This window comes from Dermacentor albipictus, chromosome 2 (genome assembly GCF_038994185.2).
Source record: "Dermacentor albipictus isolate Rhodes 1998 colony chromosome 2, USDA_Dalb.pri_finalv2, whole genome shotgun sequence".
NCBI classification, from domain to species: domain Eukaryota; kingdom Metazoa; phylum Arthropoda; class Arachnida; order Ixodida; family Ixodidae; genus Dermacentor; species Dermacentor albipictus.
In genome coordinates this window covers 200089804-200104577 of record NC_091822.1, presented here as the reverse complement: position 1 = coordinate 200104577, position 14774 = coordinate 200089804, and the positions used below count along the sequence as shown (strand labels likewise).

Below are 14774 nucleotides of genomic sequence, written 5' to 3'. Positions count from 1 at the left end.
CAGGACGCCACCGGGGCGGGTAGCAAGTGAAACTAATCGAGTTATTAAAGAGTGGAACCTGCTGCCTGACTCTATCGTGAGAAGTGACTCCCTTGATGTCCTTATGGAACGCCGCGAATTATTCATACACCACAGCACAAGTATCTGCCTCAACTTTTTTTTATTCTGTACTCTTCGTTAATTTAGCTATTTTTCTTGTCCAGTGCATTCGTTTGTGTAGTGTGTTGGACGTGGTTGTTGAACTTATGCCCATGCATATTTTCTACTCCTGCAATATCCTGCAAAGGCTGTCAGTATTAATGAATGAGTGAATGAATCAATGAAATGAACGAATGAAACTGAAGTGCATAGGCGATCTGTATTATACTGTAGAACCGTATCAGGTGTATTGATCTTACTCTTCGTTCAGACTGACGTGTTCACGCTGCCTCCACCCTACGAAACGGCGTGCATCGACTACCACCGCTTGAATGACACCAAGACAAGAACTGGATTCTCGAAGACCCAGGACAAGGTCGGTACTTATTCGAACTACAGAATTAGCGCACAAGCTCTGACATAAACAGAAAAGTTTGATACGTAGAAAGGCAGGGAGGTCGCCTCTATCCGGCTACTCTGCGCTGGGGGAGGGGAACGAGTGGCAGAAAGGGTTGCTATAATGACACAGGGAAGAGGCAAAACACACAGCGGGCGGGCAAATCTAGGCCCACACTTTTTAATAGGCTCGCACGTGAAACTGTGTTCACTGTTAATTTAAGGGCGACCGCCGAACGCAGTGGTTAGTGCAGCATGGCTGTGGGGGCTTTCTGCACGGATCACAGACAAATCCATGGTTCCGGTCATCTTCGGCGAACGCTTTGTTATAGTTCTGTCATCAATTCTTATCCCTTTTCTTTCGCTTTCCTTTTCTTCACCCTCCCACAAGACAGTGTAGCAAACCAGCTGCAATCTCCTTGTCTTGCCTCTCTCAGGAGGGTTTAATACATGCAGTAATGTGGATTGTCATTCCGTCAAGAAAGGAAGGGCAAGGCGATTTCAGTCCTTCAGCATGCGTCTCTCTATGGATAAAAAGAAGCCGTCGAGCACTAGGTTTCTTATGTTATGGTACTTACTCTCTGTAAAACGCAGGTACCTTTTTTTATAGGTATAATTTACTGCGACGTCCGTGAAGATCACAAAAAGTGGCCATTATCGGTAATATGAAAGACGTTGTAGGTAAAGGCGTCGTCAATCAGGCCCGCTTTTAAGAACATTTGATTAGATTTCTTACAGCGGGTTGTTTTCGCATACACAGCCAGCTGAACAAGAAACAATCACACAACAAGGAAGCAACAGCTAGCGTTGGGGTCATCCTCATTAAAGTGCACTGAAAGAATGTAAGAGAGCATTGCTAGCGATGCCGAACTACGTTAGCTTAAGATGCAAAGAAATTACTGATTCAAACTGACAAAATTAGATATGTAAACGACATGCATGTCCGATACAACTTAACCAATTTTTTTTTTTAAATCTATCGCGTGCTCACGTGCTTTCGGACACCAGCGAGATACGCGCGCTGCCCGACGCACGCACACGTGTCCTCGCACGCGTTCGCCTCTCGGAAGAATGCGAGCAATCACCGAGGCGTTCTAGGAACACGTGATTGCGAGACGAAAATATGAAAGTAGATTATGAACCATTTCCTGTGAGCGAAATTAAGTTCTGGGACAGTTTGAGTGAAAAACTGCGAAGAAAAAAAAAACGCGACTTTTCATTCACGCGCACCTCCGCGAACGAGATGTAACGGCAGAACCGGTGGGTGCTGACGCGAGGAAATAGTACGCGAAATGAGCATGATTCGAACAAATTAGTCGCACAAACGATGTCACAACAAACAAAATCTTACAGCATAAAGGATGCGGTTGCACAATGAGAAATCTCGAAATTTGGCTGTTCGCTAAGAGATCGAGTACCACAACAATGGCAAAGAACGTTTGAAAGGTTTATTATATAGCCGTAACACTTAAATTTTGCCACAGTGACCTTGCTTCAATCTAAGCAGCCATGCAAATGTATCATCGATTCCTAAGTTTTCCCGACCAGATGTCCCGCCATTCCCGCGATGAGCCAAACGATAACAAGGTGAAAGCAGGAGCCAACGTTTCGACAAATGGATTTGTCTTCTTCAAGGCGACATACGCGTATACAAGGCGGGTGGTTACGGCAACTAGCGAAGGTGTGTTAGCGGCGAGGGTGTCGAATTGAGAGTAAAGGAGTGCTGTGCACAAGGCCAGGGACACGGCCGTCTGTCAATCAAGTGTGTGTCAGCCGGCGTGTCAACGTCGTGCACAGCAGCCCTCTATTACCTGTTTCGCTGGTGGTAGTGGTCTATCGTGTCTCTGAAAGGGTTGATAGGAGGAGCGGCAGAAACCGGTGCTCGTGAAAAAAAAAAAGAATAGAAAATACTGAAATGGAATAAATAAATAAATAAATAAATAAATAAATAAATAAACAGAAGGGAAAAAACGGAAAGAAGAAGAAAGAAACACTAACCCCCGTATGCAGAGATGCAACTTAAGTCGAAGCACATGCTTGACTTGATCCGAGTGACGCCTATCGGGAACGCGCCGAAGGAAACGCAGTGAGCGTCTTTGGGCACGTTAACGCGAGGCGTCATCTAAATCAAGTCAAGCATGTGCTTCGACTTAAGTTGCATCTCTGCATACGGGGGTAAGAAAGCAAACTAAGTGTTGTTGCCTATAGCTTGAAATTTAGCATAGCGAATAGATTCTAAGCTCCCTCTGAAGCGTTTATGCCTGTTGGTTGCAGTGTCTTGAACGTCTGGATAAGGTATGGTTCTCTCTATTTTCTTTCTCTTTCAGAACAGAAATTTGACTGTAAGATCTAGAGTTTAAGTTCATCAATGTTATGACCTGGTTGGTTGAAATGCTCGGCGAGGGCTTTGGGAAGCGTTCTAGCTGTGTCCGCGCGATGTCCGTTTAATCTGACGTGCATTGATTGTCTCGTTTCACCGATATATTGTTTCTTCTTGTATTGTATGACGCGTTCATCCACGACCATTCAGTTGCTCCGCTAGCTGCGCAACAACGGTGCGTCGTTTAAGACTATCTTCTTACAGAGGCGCGCTGCCCGTGAAAGCAAAAGCGCGACGCCAGGAGCAGACGACGTCGCCCAGCAACACACCTCTGATGATCAGCTGGGCGTGTTTCGTTTAGCAACACGTTCCTGAGTCGTGCCGAGGATGCTCGAGGCGAAGAAGCTGCTGGTTATCTTGGCTCGAAAGCGAAGCGCCATAAATTGAAAGAATTAAGCAAAGAGACCTACCATCGAAAGCGCACTACTAGGACCTAAAAGCACTTGCCGACTTCCTCCCTCGAAATGTCGGCGGGCACTATTTAATTTCAGCTCGTGCTGAGCGCTTCCCTCGCTGTCCTCCGCGAGGTTTGCCGCAATTACGAGCGATTGCGCGAGCACCTCCGCCCCGCGCGGCGCCCGCGGGGCAGCGCTGCGGCGGCGGCCGCCATGGGTGTGTCGCGGCAGTGCTCGCCAAATGGACGCAGCTCGTGTCCGTGGCCGTGGGCCGTGCATGCACGCGGCGAAGAGAAAACGGGCGTCTACGTTAACCGTCCCTGCGAGCGCGAAGATACGCCCACAGTGTGTGGACCGCGCAACTTTCGTGCGCATGCGCTGGAACTGCCTCCCAGGCAATGCGTTCGGAAGAGCTCGCTTGGCTCTCACCGTCGTGTCTCTCTTATTTCTCGCGTGTTTCCCGTATCTGTAGCTTTCGCGGCCTTGCGTGCTAAAAGTAAACAGGAAAGAGTGGCATTTACTTCAGAACAGGTATAATATAGTAAGCTAAGTGTTTTTTGCGTCATCCTGGTTATGGCATCCCTGCGTCAGGCAATATATTATACCTCATAAGCTTAACATGTTAGACACGGCAAATGAAAAGTGGTGCCATTTTGCTTGGTTGGACATCGGCATTGTAGTAGCATGGTCACGATGCACATGAGTTCGAGTTCTGTAAAGCCACTTTCAAGTGCAGTGAGTTGGTCAAGTTTCTATGCGTATTTATGGGTGAAATTAAAACAGCGCGAAAAACTTGGACAGAAGAAGCAACATTTGGCCAATTTCGTTTTTTTTTTTTTTTTGCTGTTCGCGTTTATAGCGCTGCTTACTATATATGCCGAGAGTGAAAGTTAATACCGCGAGTTACTTTACGCAAACTGCTATAACGTACTTATTCGGCCTTTACACAACCACATGAAGAAAAAGCGTTATATGGCTCACGAGGCGGGAAATGCGGCGCTGGCGTGACCACGCCATGGTCCGAAAGGGCTACGAACCCTTAACGTTTGGCAGGAGTCGAACACACGACCTTTGGCGTTAATTAAGGTGAAGTTAATTGAGCCAGAGTTCATTAAGGTAGAGCTAATTAAGGTTGAGTTAAGGCCGTCGAACCCACGACCTTCGGTGTTAATTAAGGTGAGGTTAATTGAGCCAGAGTTAATCAAGGTAGAGTTAATTAAGGTTGAGTTAAGGCCCTCGAACCCACGACCTTTGGTTTTGGTGTTAATTAAGGTGAAGTTAATTGAGCCAGAGTTAATTAAGGTTGAGTTAATTAAGGTTGAGTTAAGGCCCTCGAACCCACGACCTTTGGTGTTAATTAAGGTGAAGTTAATTGAGCCAGAGTTAATTAATGTAGAGTTAATTAAGGTTGAGTTAAGGCCCTCGAACTCACGACCTTTGGTGTTAATTAAGGTGTAGTTAATTGAGCCAGAGTTAATTAATGTTGAGTTAATTAGGGTTGAGTAAAGGCCCTCGAACCCATGATCTTTGGTGGAAGTCAAACCCTCGACCTTTGGTGGGAGTCGTACCCACGACCTTACGTTGTGCGCAAGGTCGCAAGGTGAATGAATGTGAAAGCATTCATTCACGTAGGGATAACTAAGTGCCCCTTGATTTTTTTTTCAATTATGAGAACATCAAATGCTAATAGGGAACGCATGCGTCATCACCTATATACGCGAAGCGTCAGGGTTTGACAAAATCTACCGTCGCATGCAAGGATGATAGATCAAGTTTAAGTATATGCTCCTTCGTCGCATAACACTCGAAAGAAGCGCCTTCGGAATGGGGACGCTTCCAGAGGTAAAATGCAGGAAACTGGTCTTATTTCTTTTCTTTACTTTTTACATTTAGCCAACCTTTCAAGGCATATAGCGGAGGTCTTAACGATTCCCACATGTTAAGTTTACTGACGGGTGTCCCCTCGCAGCAAAAGAGGCCGCCCAGTAGCCATTCTTGATCGCCTCAGCCTCTCGACTTAGCTCATTAAAGAATTATTTCTCCTTACAACTCGCCTGTGCATGCAAATCAAATCTGCAAAGCCCAGGTCCCCACGCCATAGATTATGGGACAATAGATTTGCAGGTCGCAAAGCGAAGCTCGTTTCCTTCTTCGCAGGAGTGCGAGGACACCTGCATCCAGCACGTGTGGGAGAAGCTGTGCGGCTGCGTCAGCGCCAACTACATGCTGCGCCACACCATCGACGCACCCGTCTGCTCCACCGTGGAACGATGCAAGTGCACTTCTCTCCAACCCATCCCTGTATTTGTGCTTTGAGCTAAACTGCTGGAAAGCAAGCGGGAATTGGGTGGGGGTGCCGACACGCTCTTGAAGAAACAACGCAATATGCAAACCTCCCGACCGGCGTCGGAGAAGCGGCAGGAGCTGCACGCGCGTGCTATCATGCAGTGTACAGTGTTTCAACGGGCCCGAAAGCAATGCGAAGGCTACTGGTTGCAAAACACGCTTCCAACGCCCTTACAACCACAAAGACCTTATTTTTATTCAAGTGAAGGGTGTTAACTGCGTATCACATATTGATTACATGGTGATGATGTGTTCAACTTAGTAGTGGTGTGCTATACTGTGATGAATGTTCTTTTTAAGGTTTCAGACGGGTCCCTGAGGCAGAACCTCAGAGTTCCCAATCAAGGACAAAGCCCTTCGTCTCAGAAAAACACACAATACACCTAATGTACAAAGAACCGAATAACAGTTAATAAACAATTAATGAAATTTTCGCAAGAGACAATTATCACACACATTGCCTTAAACCTAGCAGTCAATGTGTTGGCATAGGTAACATGGCGCATTGTCAGAGCTAAACGCTGGCTGGCGGCGGGTGACGTGATGAAGGGGCGACGTGATAAGTTTCATTAAAACAAACCTTTATGGTTTCCCTGCGTCTAGTTGGTTGGATGGTTTTCCTCCAGCAGAGGCTCATAACCATTATGTCATCGAGAATCGGGTGTGTTAGGAAAATAATTAGTCGAGTTTAAAATGAATCACTAATGAGAAATTCTGAATGGATAAAAAAAAGAACAAAGTCCACTCCTTTCAACACCTTGCTTCGCTTTTTCTTCTCATCTGGCACTGGTGTCTTTCCAGGGTTGGTTATCTTCCAAGCTCCACGTTTTACAATGATTGGTTCCTTGGATTTCCGTGGATTTTTTCCTGTTATTGTTCCTTAGCGAAATCGTGGATTTTCAAGATTGGTTTATTTTTTATTTATTTCTTACTTTCTCCGCATGTCCACGCGCTCGACGCTCGGCGACGTCGTGTTTTGTCATGTTTTCGTCTCGCCGTGCACGGCACTCGGTTGGTTGGTGCGCTCATGACGCATGCTTAGCCTCCATTTGAAGAGGCAGAAAACACCGCTGCTTGAGTCAACCACGTGGCACTATGTTCAAAGCGACATGCAAATTATCAACGAAGTTCACTGGGTGTGCATAATAAAACAATAAACAAACTATTTCATTCCAGTAGCATTAAAGACTGTAATGGTAATTAACACCTTGCAAGGGTGACACCAAGGAGCACCAGTTTGCATTCACTGCTTTCTAGTCTTGCAGTCCACCCAAACATTCTCGGACCCTTTAATATGCTCTGTACTAAAGATATATTCCCGCAGTGTTAAATTCCATCGCAATACCCTACTGTTGCAGTAATTTGCCTGCGATAAGCATAGCAATGATTGATGATCACTTTGAACTATAAAACTTATTACGTACAAGATTATGTGGAATTTTCCTATATCCCAAAGTAATGTCAAGCATTTATTTATTTATTTATTTATTTATTTATTTATTTATTTATTTATTTATTTATTTATTTATACTACGATCTTTTACAAGATCTTAGCAGGGTGGGAACACAAGTACATTCATACAAACATACAGTTCAAGCAATCATGCCGACGCTTGAATGAGTCTCATTTGTGCTCTTTTGCTGAGTAGTTTTGTTCTCAAGACAGTAGCCGATGGCTAGCGTGCGGCACTGAATGCTAAACCCCATCTTGATTCTTCCTAGGGACTGCGCCGATGCAGGTGCTAGGAACATAAGTGCGGAGTGCGAACACGCGTTTGAGATCAGGGGTCTTCACGACGGGTCCAGAAGCTATCGCTTGCTTTAGTGTTTCCGAGGCGGTTTCTCTTTCGGTGTTCCGACAGATCTCCTTCGTTTTCTTAAACATTTCAGTCAGAGGCTGTGCCTTCTCTGCGTAGAGGGGCATAAAATCACCCCACCAAGCTGAGAAAAAAAAAACAAAGTTGCCTCGCGTCGTGAAGCTTTCGAAATATTGGCGGTCGTGCTATCTACCGACTGAATTGTTCCACCTGCTAATCGATGACGCAGAAAATCGATCGATGTGACGCCGACTTCGCACTTCTGAGGCTTGATTGCCAATCCGGCTCCTCGGATCCAATGCAACACGCAGGGGATGTCGACCTAAGAAGCTTGATCGTGAGCAGGTCATTCACTTCTCTCATTCCATCCGATGTCAAAGAAGAGGTCTGATCGCAAAGGATCTCGTGTGGAAGCGCTTTGCGAGAAAACATCTCAACCTGTCCTTCAGCCATTGTAGCCGAATCGATCGCTGGCAGGGCCACCGTGTACGGATATCATGCGGCGAAATCGATACTCGAAATCGATACACATCTATAAGGGTCAGCATGTATTAGTTAACTTTAGTTGACACGGTCTTTAGGGGTCCGATAATCTACAGCACCACTCGTTCGAATGGAGTGTCGATTAAAGGTGTGCGCCCAAGGGGTGCCTTGCCAACTTTGCTCTTAGGATTCGTTTGCTGGAATGTGCCGCATAAGCGCACACACCTATCACTGCCTCTTGGACTCCTGGCCAGTTGAAGTATTCCAAAACGCGATCGATCGTTCTCTTTGTTCATCAGACTCATCATCAGACATCAGACTTACGTGCGCCAAAGTCTACCTGTTGACTTTCTACGCGCAAGCGTAGCCCAGCTCTTCGAATGGGCGGTGTTAGTTCGAGGAAGGGCTGCCAACCCGCGAATTCGGAATTACCCTCCCGGACGCCTGAAATATCCCTATTTCTACCGAAATTTCCCTCACCTGCTTAAAATAGTAACATAATAAAAACCATTCATTATTATTTGCGCCAACGGCACTTCTGTTGTTTTAGTATTATTTGTACAGACAAGTATCTGTTTAGCATAATCTTAAAAGTGAATTAATTCAACAAAAGCCGAGTAATGATTAATAGATAGCAGTACTGAATTACTCTTCATATTGGGCGCCAGATTGCGCCACCTAGTTCAGAAGTTGAAACATTTACACTGACGGCCTGCGTACCCAGCATCTCCGTCTTTGGTAATTGCCAGCGGGCCGACAGTCGGCTGATGAACAACGTTTATTGCTGGGGCAAAAGCGATTATATAGGCAGAACAGATGTGAAGTAACAGGCCACGCGTGCATCGTACTTAATGCTTCACAGGGTGACGTCATGCTTACATATGGCTCTGCCACGTCTTCCGTTTTCTAGATTTTAATATTTAACATATCTCGGCCTGCGGGTATCGGCACGGCTCGCGTCGTTGCCTTGTGCTTCGGCGTAGCGTTGGCGCAGGTTGTGAGGAGTATTGTGGAACCGGCTGAAGGGCTGCGCTGGCATCCTGGGAGTCTGTAATCATGATGTGCTATCTTGTGCGACGAACTTCCTGACCATCTCCTGTTTGCAGCACAGCAGAGCGAGGTTCGTCAGCTGGCCTTGGGAAGACAGCTGGTGACCAGGTCTGTGATGGTGTTATACTTAGGGACCTCCTGGCCATGTGAGATAGGCGGCAGGTGTCTGCTGCCACAGTTGTAGTAGATTTTCTGCTTGTGACGTATGTCCTGAAGTCGTCCTTGTATGCTGCTGGGTACTGTGTGGGGTTCCAAGTGTGTTCCTTGTACTGGCAGCAGGGTCCGGGCCTGGCGTCCCATCAGCCTCCTGCACAGGTGACCTCAGCACATCATCACTGGGTGCGTTTCGCTACTCGAGCAAGGCTGTACGAAAGTCGGACATGTTAAAGGACCGCTTCTTTAAAAGATTTTTCGCTTTTTGGAACGCTCTTTCTTTCATGCCATTTGACACGCGAATGGTATGGGCTCGAAGTGACCTGCGCAATGCCTAACTTTCCCAGATAGTCCTTGAACTCTCCGCTGCTAAAGGGCGGACCGTTATCAGTGCACAGTTCCAATGGCAATCCATGGACGGAGAAAACTTCTGAGCACCACGCCGTGAGCATGCGTGCTGTTGTGCGCATTGCCCGTGCGTCAAAAAATAAAGTAGAAATCAACCAACCATTAAGGCGAACTGGCATCCACCACAGTAAAACAAATTCATTCCTACAACCTGCCACGACAAGGTTGGAACGTTATGACTTAAAAGTGGCATCATTACGTCCCTCGGCATGAACGTTCTTGCTCTCGCTTTCATTTTCTCTGTCCCCGTATGCGCCGAGTGAAGAAGAATCATCATTTCCATTCTTTATGACTGATGTACAATTACCTTATTGCTGCCGAACACGAAGCCATCCTGCGAATGTGTCTCCTCCTGGCACGGCGAGTAGGCAGGGACGGGCTCGGGAAATTCTTGCTACTCAGGGGACCATGTTGATTCGGCATATACGCGGAACTTCGTCAAGGTGCTGTCGTCCTTTGTTGCGGCAAGCATGTCGGTGAGACTGCGCTCCGACGCCGAAACACAGTCAAGTGCGTTTACTTGAAAATGCTGTTTCTTCTTCTATGCATGCTTTGCTAGGAAATCTTGATAGAGCAACGGCAAGGAACAGGTCCTTCCCAGCCTTATACATCACGTCAATAGAGTACCGCTGCAATGTCAGACGCATGCGCTGCAAACGTATTGGTCACTGATGCAGTGGTTTGGAAAATATGGAAACTGAAGGTCGGTGATCAGTTTCAACCATTACAGTGTTCTGACCGAACAAGTAGTCATGAAATTTTGTACAGCCATGTACAATCGCAAGAGTTTCCTTTTCAATTTGTGCGTATCTCTGTTGGATATCTGTGAGTAACATAGAAGAAAATCTGATGGGATGGCCATCTTGCAAAAAAAAAATTAAATTACGGGGTGTTACGTGCCAAAACCACAATCTGATTATAAGGCACGCCGTAGTGGGGGACTATGGAAATTTGACCACCTGGGGTTCCTTAACGTGCACCTAAATCTAAGTACACGGGTGTCTTCGCATTTCGCCCTCATCGAAATGCGGCCGCCATGGGCCATCTTGCAAGAGGACGGCGCCTGCACCCAACTGACTTACGTAAACTGATAGTGTCACTGGCGTCTTAGCGTCAAAATAGCCGAGGACCGGTGCCGTTTGTAAACACTGCCGCAACTTGTAAAATATTTCTTCCTGCTTTTCGGTCCATATCCACGCGATGTCTTTGCGTAGCAAAGTGCGGAGTGCGGTTACGACAGACATGTTGGGGATGAAGCACTGTACGAAGTTCATTGTACCTAGAACTTTCAGTTCCTCACTGTTCTTAGGTGTTGTCATTTCCAGAATTCCTACCACGCGTTGCGGGTCCACCTTCAGGCCTTCGGTGCTAAACATGAGTCCCAGGTAACAGACCTCAGTCCGCAAAAACGAGCATTTCTTAAAGTTAAGCCGTAAATTTTGCTCCAGGCAACGAGTCAATAGCTTCTCTAGGTTGTATTCGTGTTCTTTTGTCGTGCCCCACAGCAGGATATCACCCATGATAACTCCGACACACGGCAGTCACTCTAGCATGTGGTGCATCGCTGCCTGAAAGACTTCCATGCAGGGCGGAAGCAATGCCAAAAGGCATGCTGAGAAAGCGGTAGCGGCCATACGGCATGCTCATCGTACAAAGCTTTGAAATCGAATGCGACAGTTTGATCTTGCAGAAACCCGATGCTGCGTCCGGAGTGGAAAAAAATTTGGCTCCCCAAGTCCGGCGCTACGTCCTCAAGAGCCGGCATGGGGCAATTTTCGCTTAGTACGACTTTGTTAAGTGCCGTTGGGTCCAAGCAGATACGCACTCTGTCTTTCTTTACGACCGTAACCATGTAACTAGACCATGCAGTAGTCTCCGTTACCTGCGTAATGGCTCCTTGGTCTTCCACACGTTTTAATCCCTCTGTGACCTTTACTTGAAGCGCTACTGGGACTCGCCTTGCCGGCACAACTACACCCATGGCTCCGGGCTTGAGCTTCATGGTGTATTCCACGCCAGTCAGCTGCCCCAGTTCAGCGAAGACATCTGCATATGACTGTGCCACCGGGAACAGCTGTTCGGCCTGCACGTTCTGTATGCGAAAGCCGAGACGCTCGGCCACTGGGCCACTCAGTGTGATTGGTACGTTTCGACCGACAATAAAAAATTATTCTTCATGCATCCGGGAGTTTGCCGACAAACAGAGTCGGACTCGCACCTTTGCAGAAGCCCTGTGGCCGAAGAGCGCCGTCAAAGTCGCATTGCATGCCTGCTCTGGCTTATGTGGTAGCTTCTGAACGTCGTGTTGCGACATCACGCAACAGTTTGCGCCTGTATCAAGTTTGCATGTAAATGCTTGCCCTTCAATGACAACGAGTGCACTCCAGTGGTCTGCTGCGATTGTGCTCACTGCCAAAGTTTCCAAAAAATAATCGTCGTTATCCTCCGCGTGCACCCCGCGTAATTCTTTCCTTCTCGAGGTTCTCAGTCGTTGTCGCAGCGGTATCGCCTTGAATGCTCGAGCGAAATGATTACATACCTTCCTTTCAGCAGGACAGCTTTCGCCCCGGTGAGCGTCATAACCGCAGTGACCGCAGGGATGTGCTCACGTTGCAACTGCGCAAATCGATGTGTTCTGCGACGGTACCGCCCCTTCACTGATTTCACGAAATTGCTCCTGCCCTTGCTCGTGAATGCAGCAGATTTCGACCGTTCTTTCATTCGAAGGGTTTTGTGCAATCTACCTCTGATGCAAGCTTCTGTCCCGGACACCCGGGATTATTCTGCTGCGTAGCATGCGGTCTTCAACGTTTTTAAACTTGCAATTCTTCGCTAAAATCCTGTGGTCTGTGAACCATTCATTGAAAGATTGACCCTCCTTTTGGTTTCTTGAACCAAAGCGGAATTCACTTAATGGGTAGTTAGTCGCAGGCTTGTAGAAGTTCTCAAATTTCTGCAGCAATTTCGATCGTGTCTTACCTGCCTCATTTTCAAACTTTAAGGTACTGTAAGCCTTTCTGCCTTCTCCAACCGTTATGAGTAAGGTTGCGGCTTGCACTTCCTTTGGTGGTTTTGTCAACTGAGTAGCCGTACAAAAGAGTTCGAACTCACTTCTCCACGTCTTCCATCCAAGCCCTGCGTCGGTGGATGCATCCAAAGGTTTCGGAGGAGGAAGCAGTGGTGATGGGGCCGACACGACGGTTTGGCACCGCTGCTACCATGAGAGCGGGCCGACAGTTCGGTGATGAACAACGTTTATTGCTGGGGTAAAGGCTATTACATAGGCAGAACAGATGTGACGTAACAGGTTACGCGTGAACGTAGTTCATGCTTAGCAGGGGGACGTCATGCTTAGAATGGCTCTACTACAGTAATAAACACGCTGTTTGCACGCACGGAGAGGCTGCACAATCAAACCTCCAAACTAGGAAGGACCTTCAGTGTATCAGATAATCCTGGCTCACTGATCTGTGCTGCACTTGTCGAATGGCCGATCAGCGGGTCGCCAATACAGATATTGCCGGGAAATTTAAACGGGCAATTTGATAGGTACAAAATCATTATAAAAACGATTATTTATTAATCACTTTCGTTAGCGCATATTACAACAGTCACCTAGAAACAAAATGCAACATATTCCAAAGTTTTCAAACACGCGAAAGTAATAGTATCATCCACTTAAACACAAAAGGTTGTTTTGAAAATGTCAAAATTTATTCTGTAAATGAAGTGCGTTGGGATATGCGAAATTTCCCTCGAAATGGCAAGATTTCCCTTATTCGAACACGGACCTCAAAATGACCTTAATCTGGGAAATTTCCCTCAAGTTGGCAGCTCTAGCTGCTCAGGGCGCGATGCATTCTATACGGGTCTAATGTTGTTCTACGACTAAAGTTGCCCATACTTCGTCTTACATTCTTTACGATGTTGGGCCAGAAGATGACCGTTCTTGCTCTCGCTTTCATTTTCTCTGTCCTCGCGTCCATGACAGCCCATAAACAAACGTCATGAAGCAAAACACCGACAGCGCATGCATTTTATGTTAAATCTTCTCAGACTGAGATGTTAAAAGTGCGAAACAAAAATTTGGAGGATGCTTAAGCTTCGCCTTTAAGAGGGGAACGCGATAGCATTCAAAGATCCCCGCCTGCTTCTCACGCTTCCCGGAAACTGCAGCGTATGTAACCGTAATGTTTACCGCCAAACACTTGCGGCGAACGCTATGCACGAAGGCGGGCTTTCTGGTCAAAACGCGGCCTCTTGCAGGGGCCGTGATGCGGTAAAGCCCCTAAATTATCAAGGGACTTTATGATGCGGCGGAGGCGAGCGTCATCTGGGAAGCTTTCAAGCAAGCGGGCGTGCTGCTCCGTGGAATTGTAGAAGCGCTGGAAAAGGGGTTTCTTTGAGTTTCCGCGTAACAAAATTATGTTTTCTCGTATATTCAAATTACAATCCCAGAGCTATCATGTCTGTAGGTTGTGTATAAGTCGTAGTTTATGATTCTTCCATGTATTTTAGCTTGAGAAATTCAATTAATTGAGTGAATCTCTTGTTTCAGATGAACGCCCTGGGTATGGGTGGTTCGATGGCTGACGTCTGACGTTGTACGACACGGGCTCGCAAACGCGTTCGAGATCGGCGCACACACGAAGGTGCGCTTCTTCCAGAAAGCCCGCCTTCGTACGTGGCGTTTTGCTTAGACGCCGCGGTGTCCCATCGCGGTCGCATGTGCGCCATTGCATGTGTTGCAATGGCGCTTTCCCTGTGGCACACCAGGCGTTGAACAGCCGAGCTGGGTGCCTTTCAGGGCGCCTCGAGGCGATCATCGAGGCACTCTACCGCTGAGATCAATGCTGCGACCACGTTCGCGCCCTTTCCATTTGTGCTTCGGCGCTGCGGTTCTCGCTGCGTTCGTGACGTCTCCTTGCATATCTAGCACTTGCGCTTTCCCTGTGGCGCAGCAGACGTCGCACCGTCGAGATCAATGTACTGTCCGCGACCGCGTTCGTGCCTTTTCAGTTTGTGCTTCGACGCCGTGGTGCTTGCTGTGCATGTTCGCGGTCATATGCTTGCGCGTAACCCGCGTTTATGAAGTGAAACCTCACTGTAATTTTTTGAATTTTTTCTCAGCTGCTTACTGCAAAATTGCCGTACTTTATAGTAGGGCTGAGCTGCAAAGAACATTGTCTTTCTGTCTGTTTGTTTGTT

General features: G+C 47.2%; 1 protein-coding gene across 1 annotated transcript in view; it reads left to right on the top strand.

Annotated features, from left to right (window-relative positions):
- LOC135904548 (uncharacterized) overlaps window positions 1-14774 on the top strand; it is a 302521-nt gene that overhangs the window by 239325 nt on the left and 48422 nt on the right. The window contains exon 17 of the mRNA XM_070534610.1: window positions 5467-5581. Coding sequence (XP_070390711.1) covers window positions 5467-5581 — 115 coding nt within the window. The remainder of the gene's footprint in view (window positions 1-5466; window positions 5582-14774) is intronic.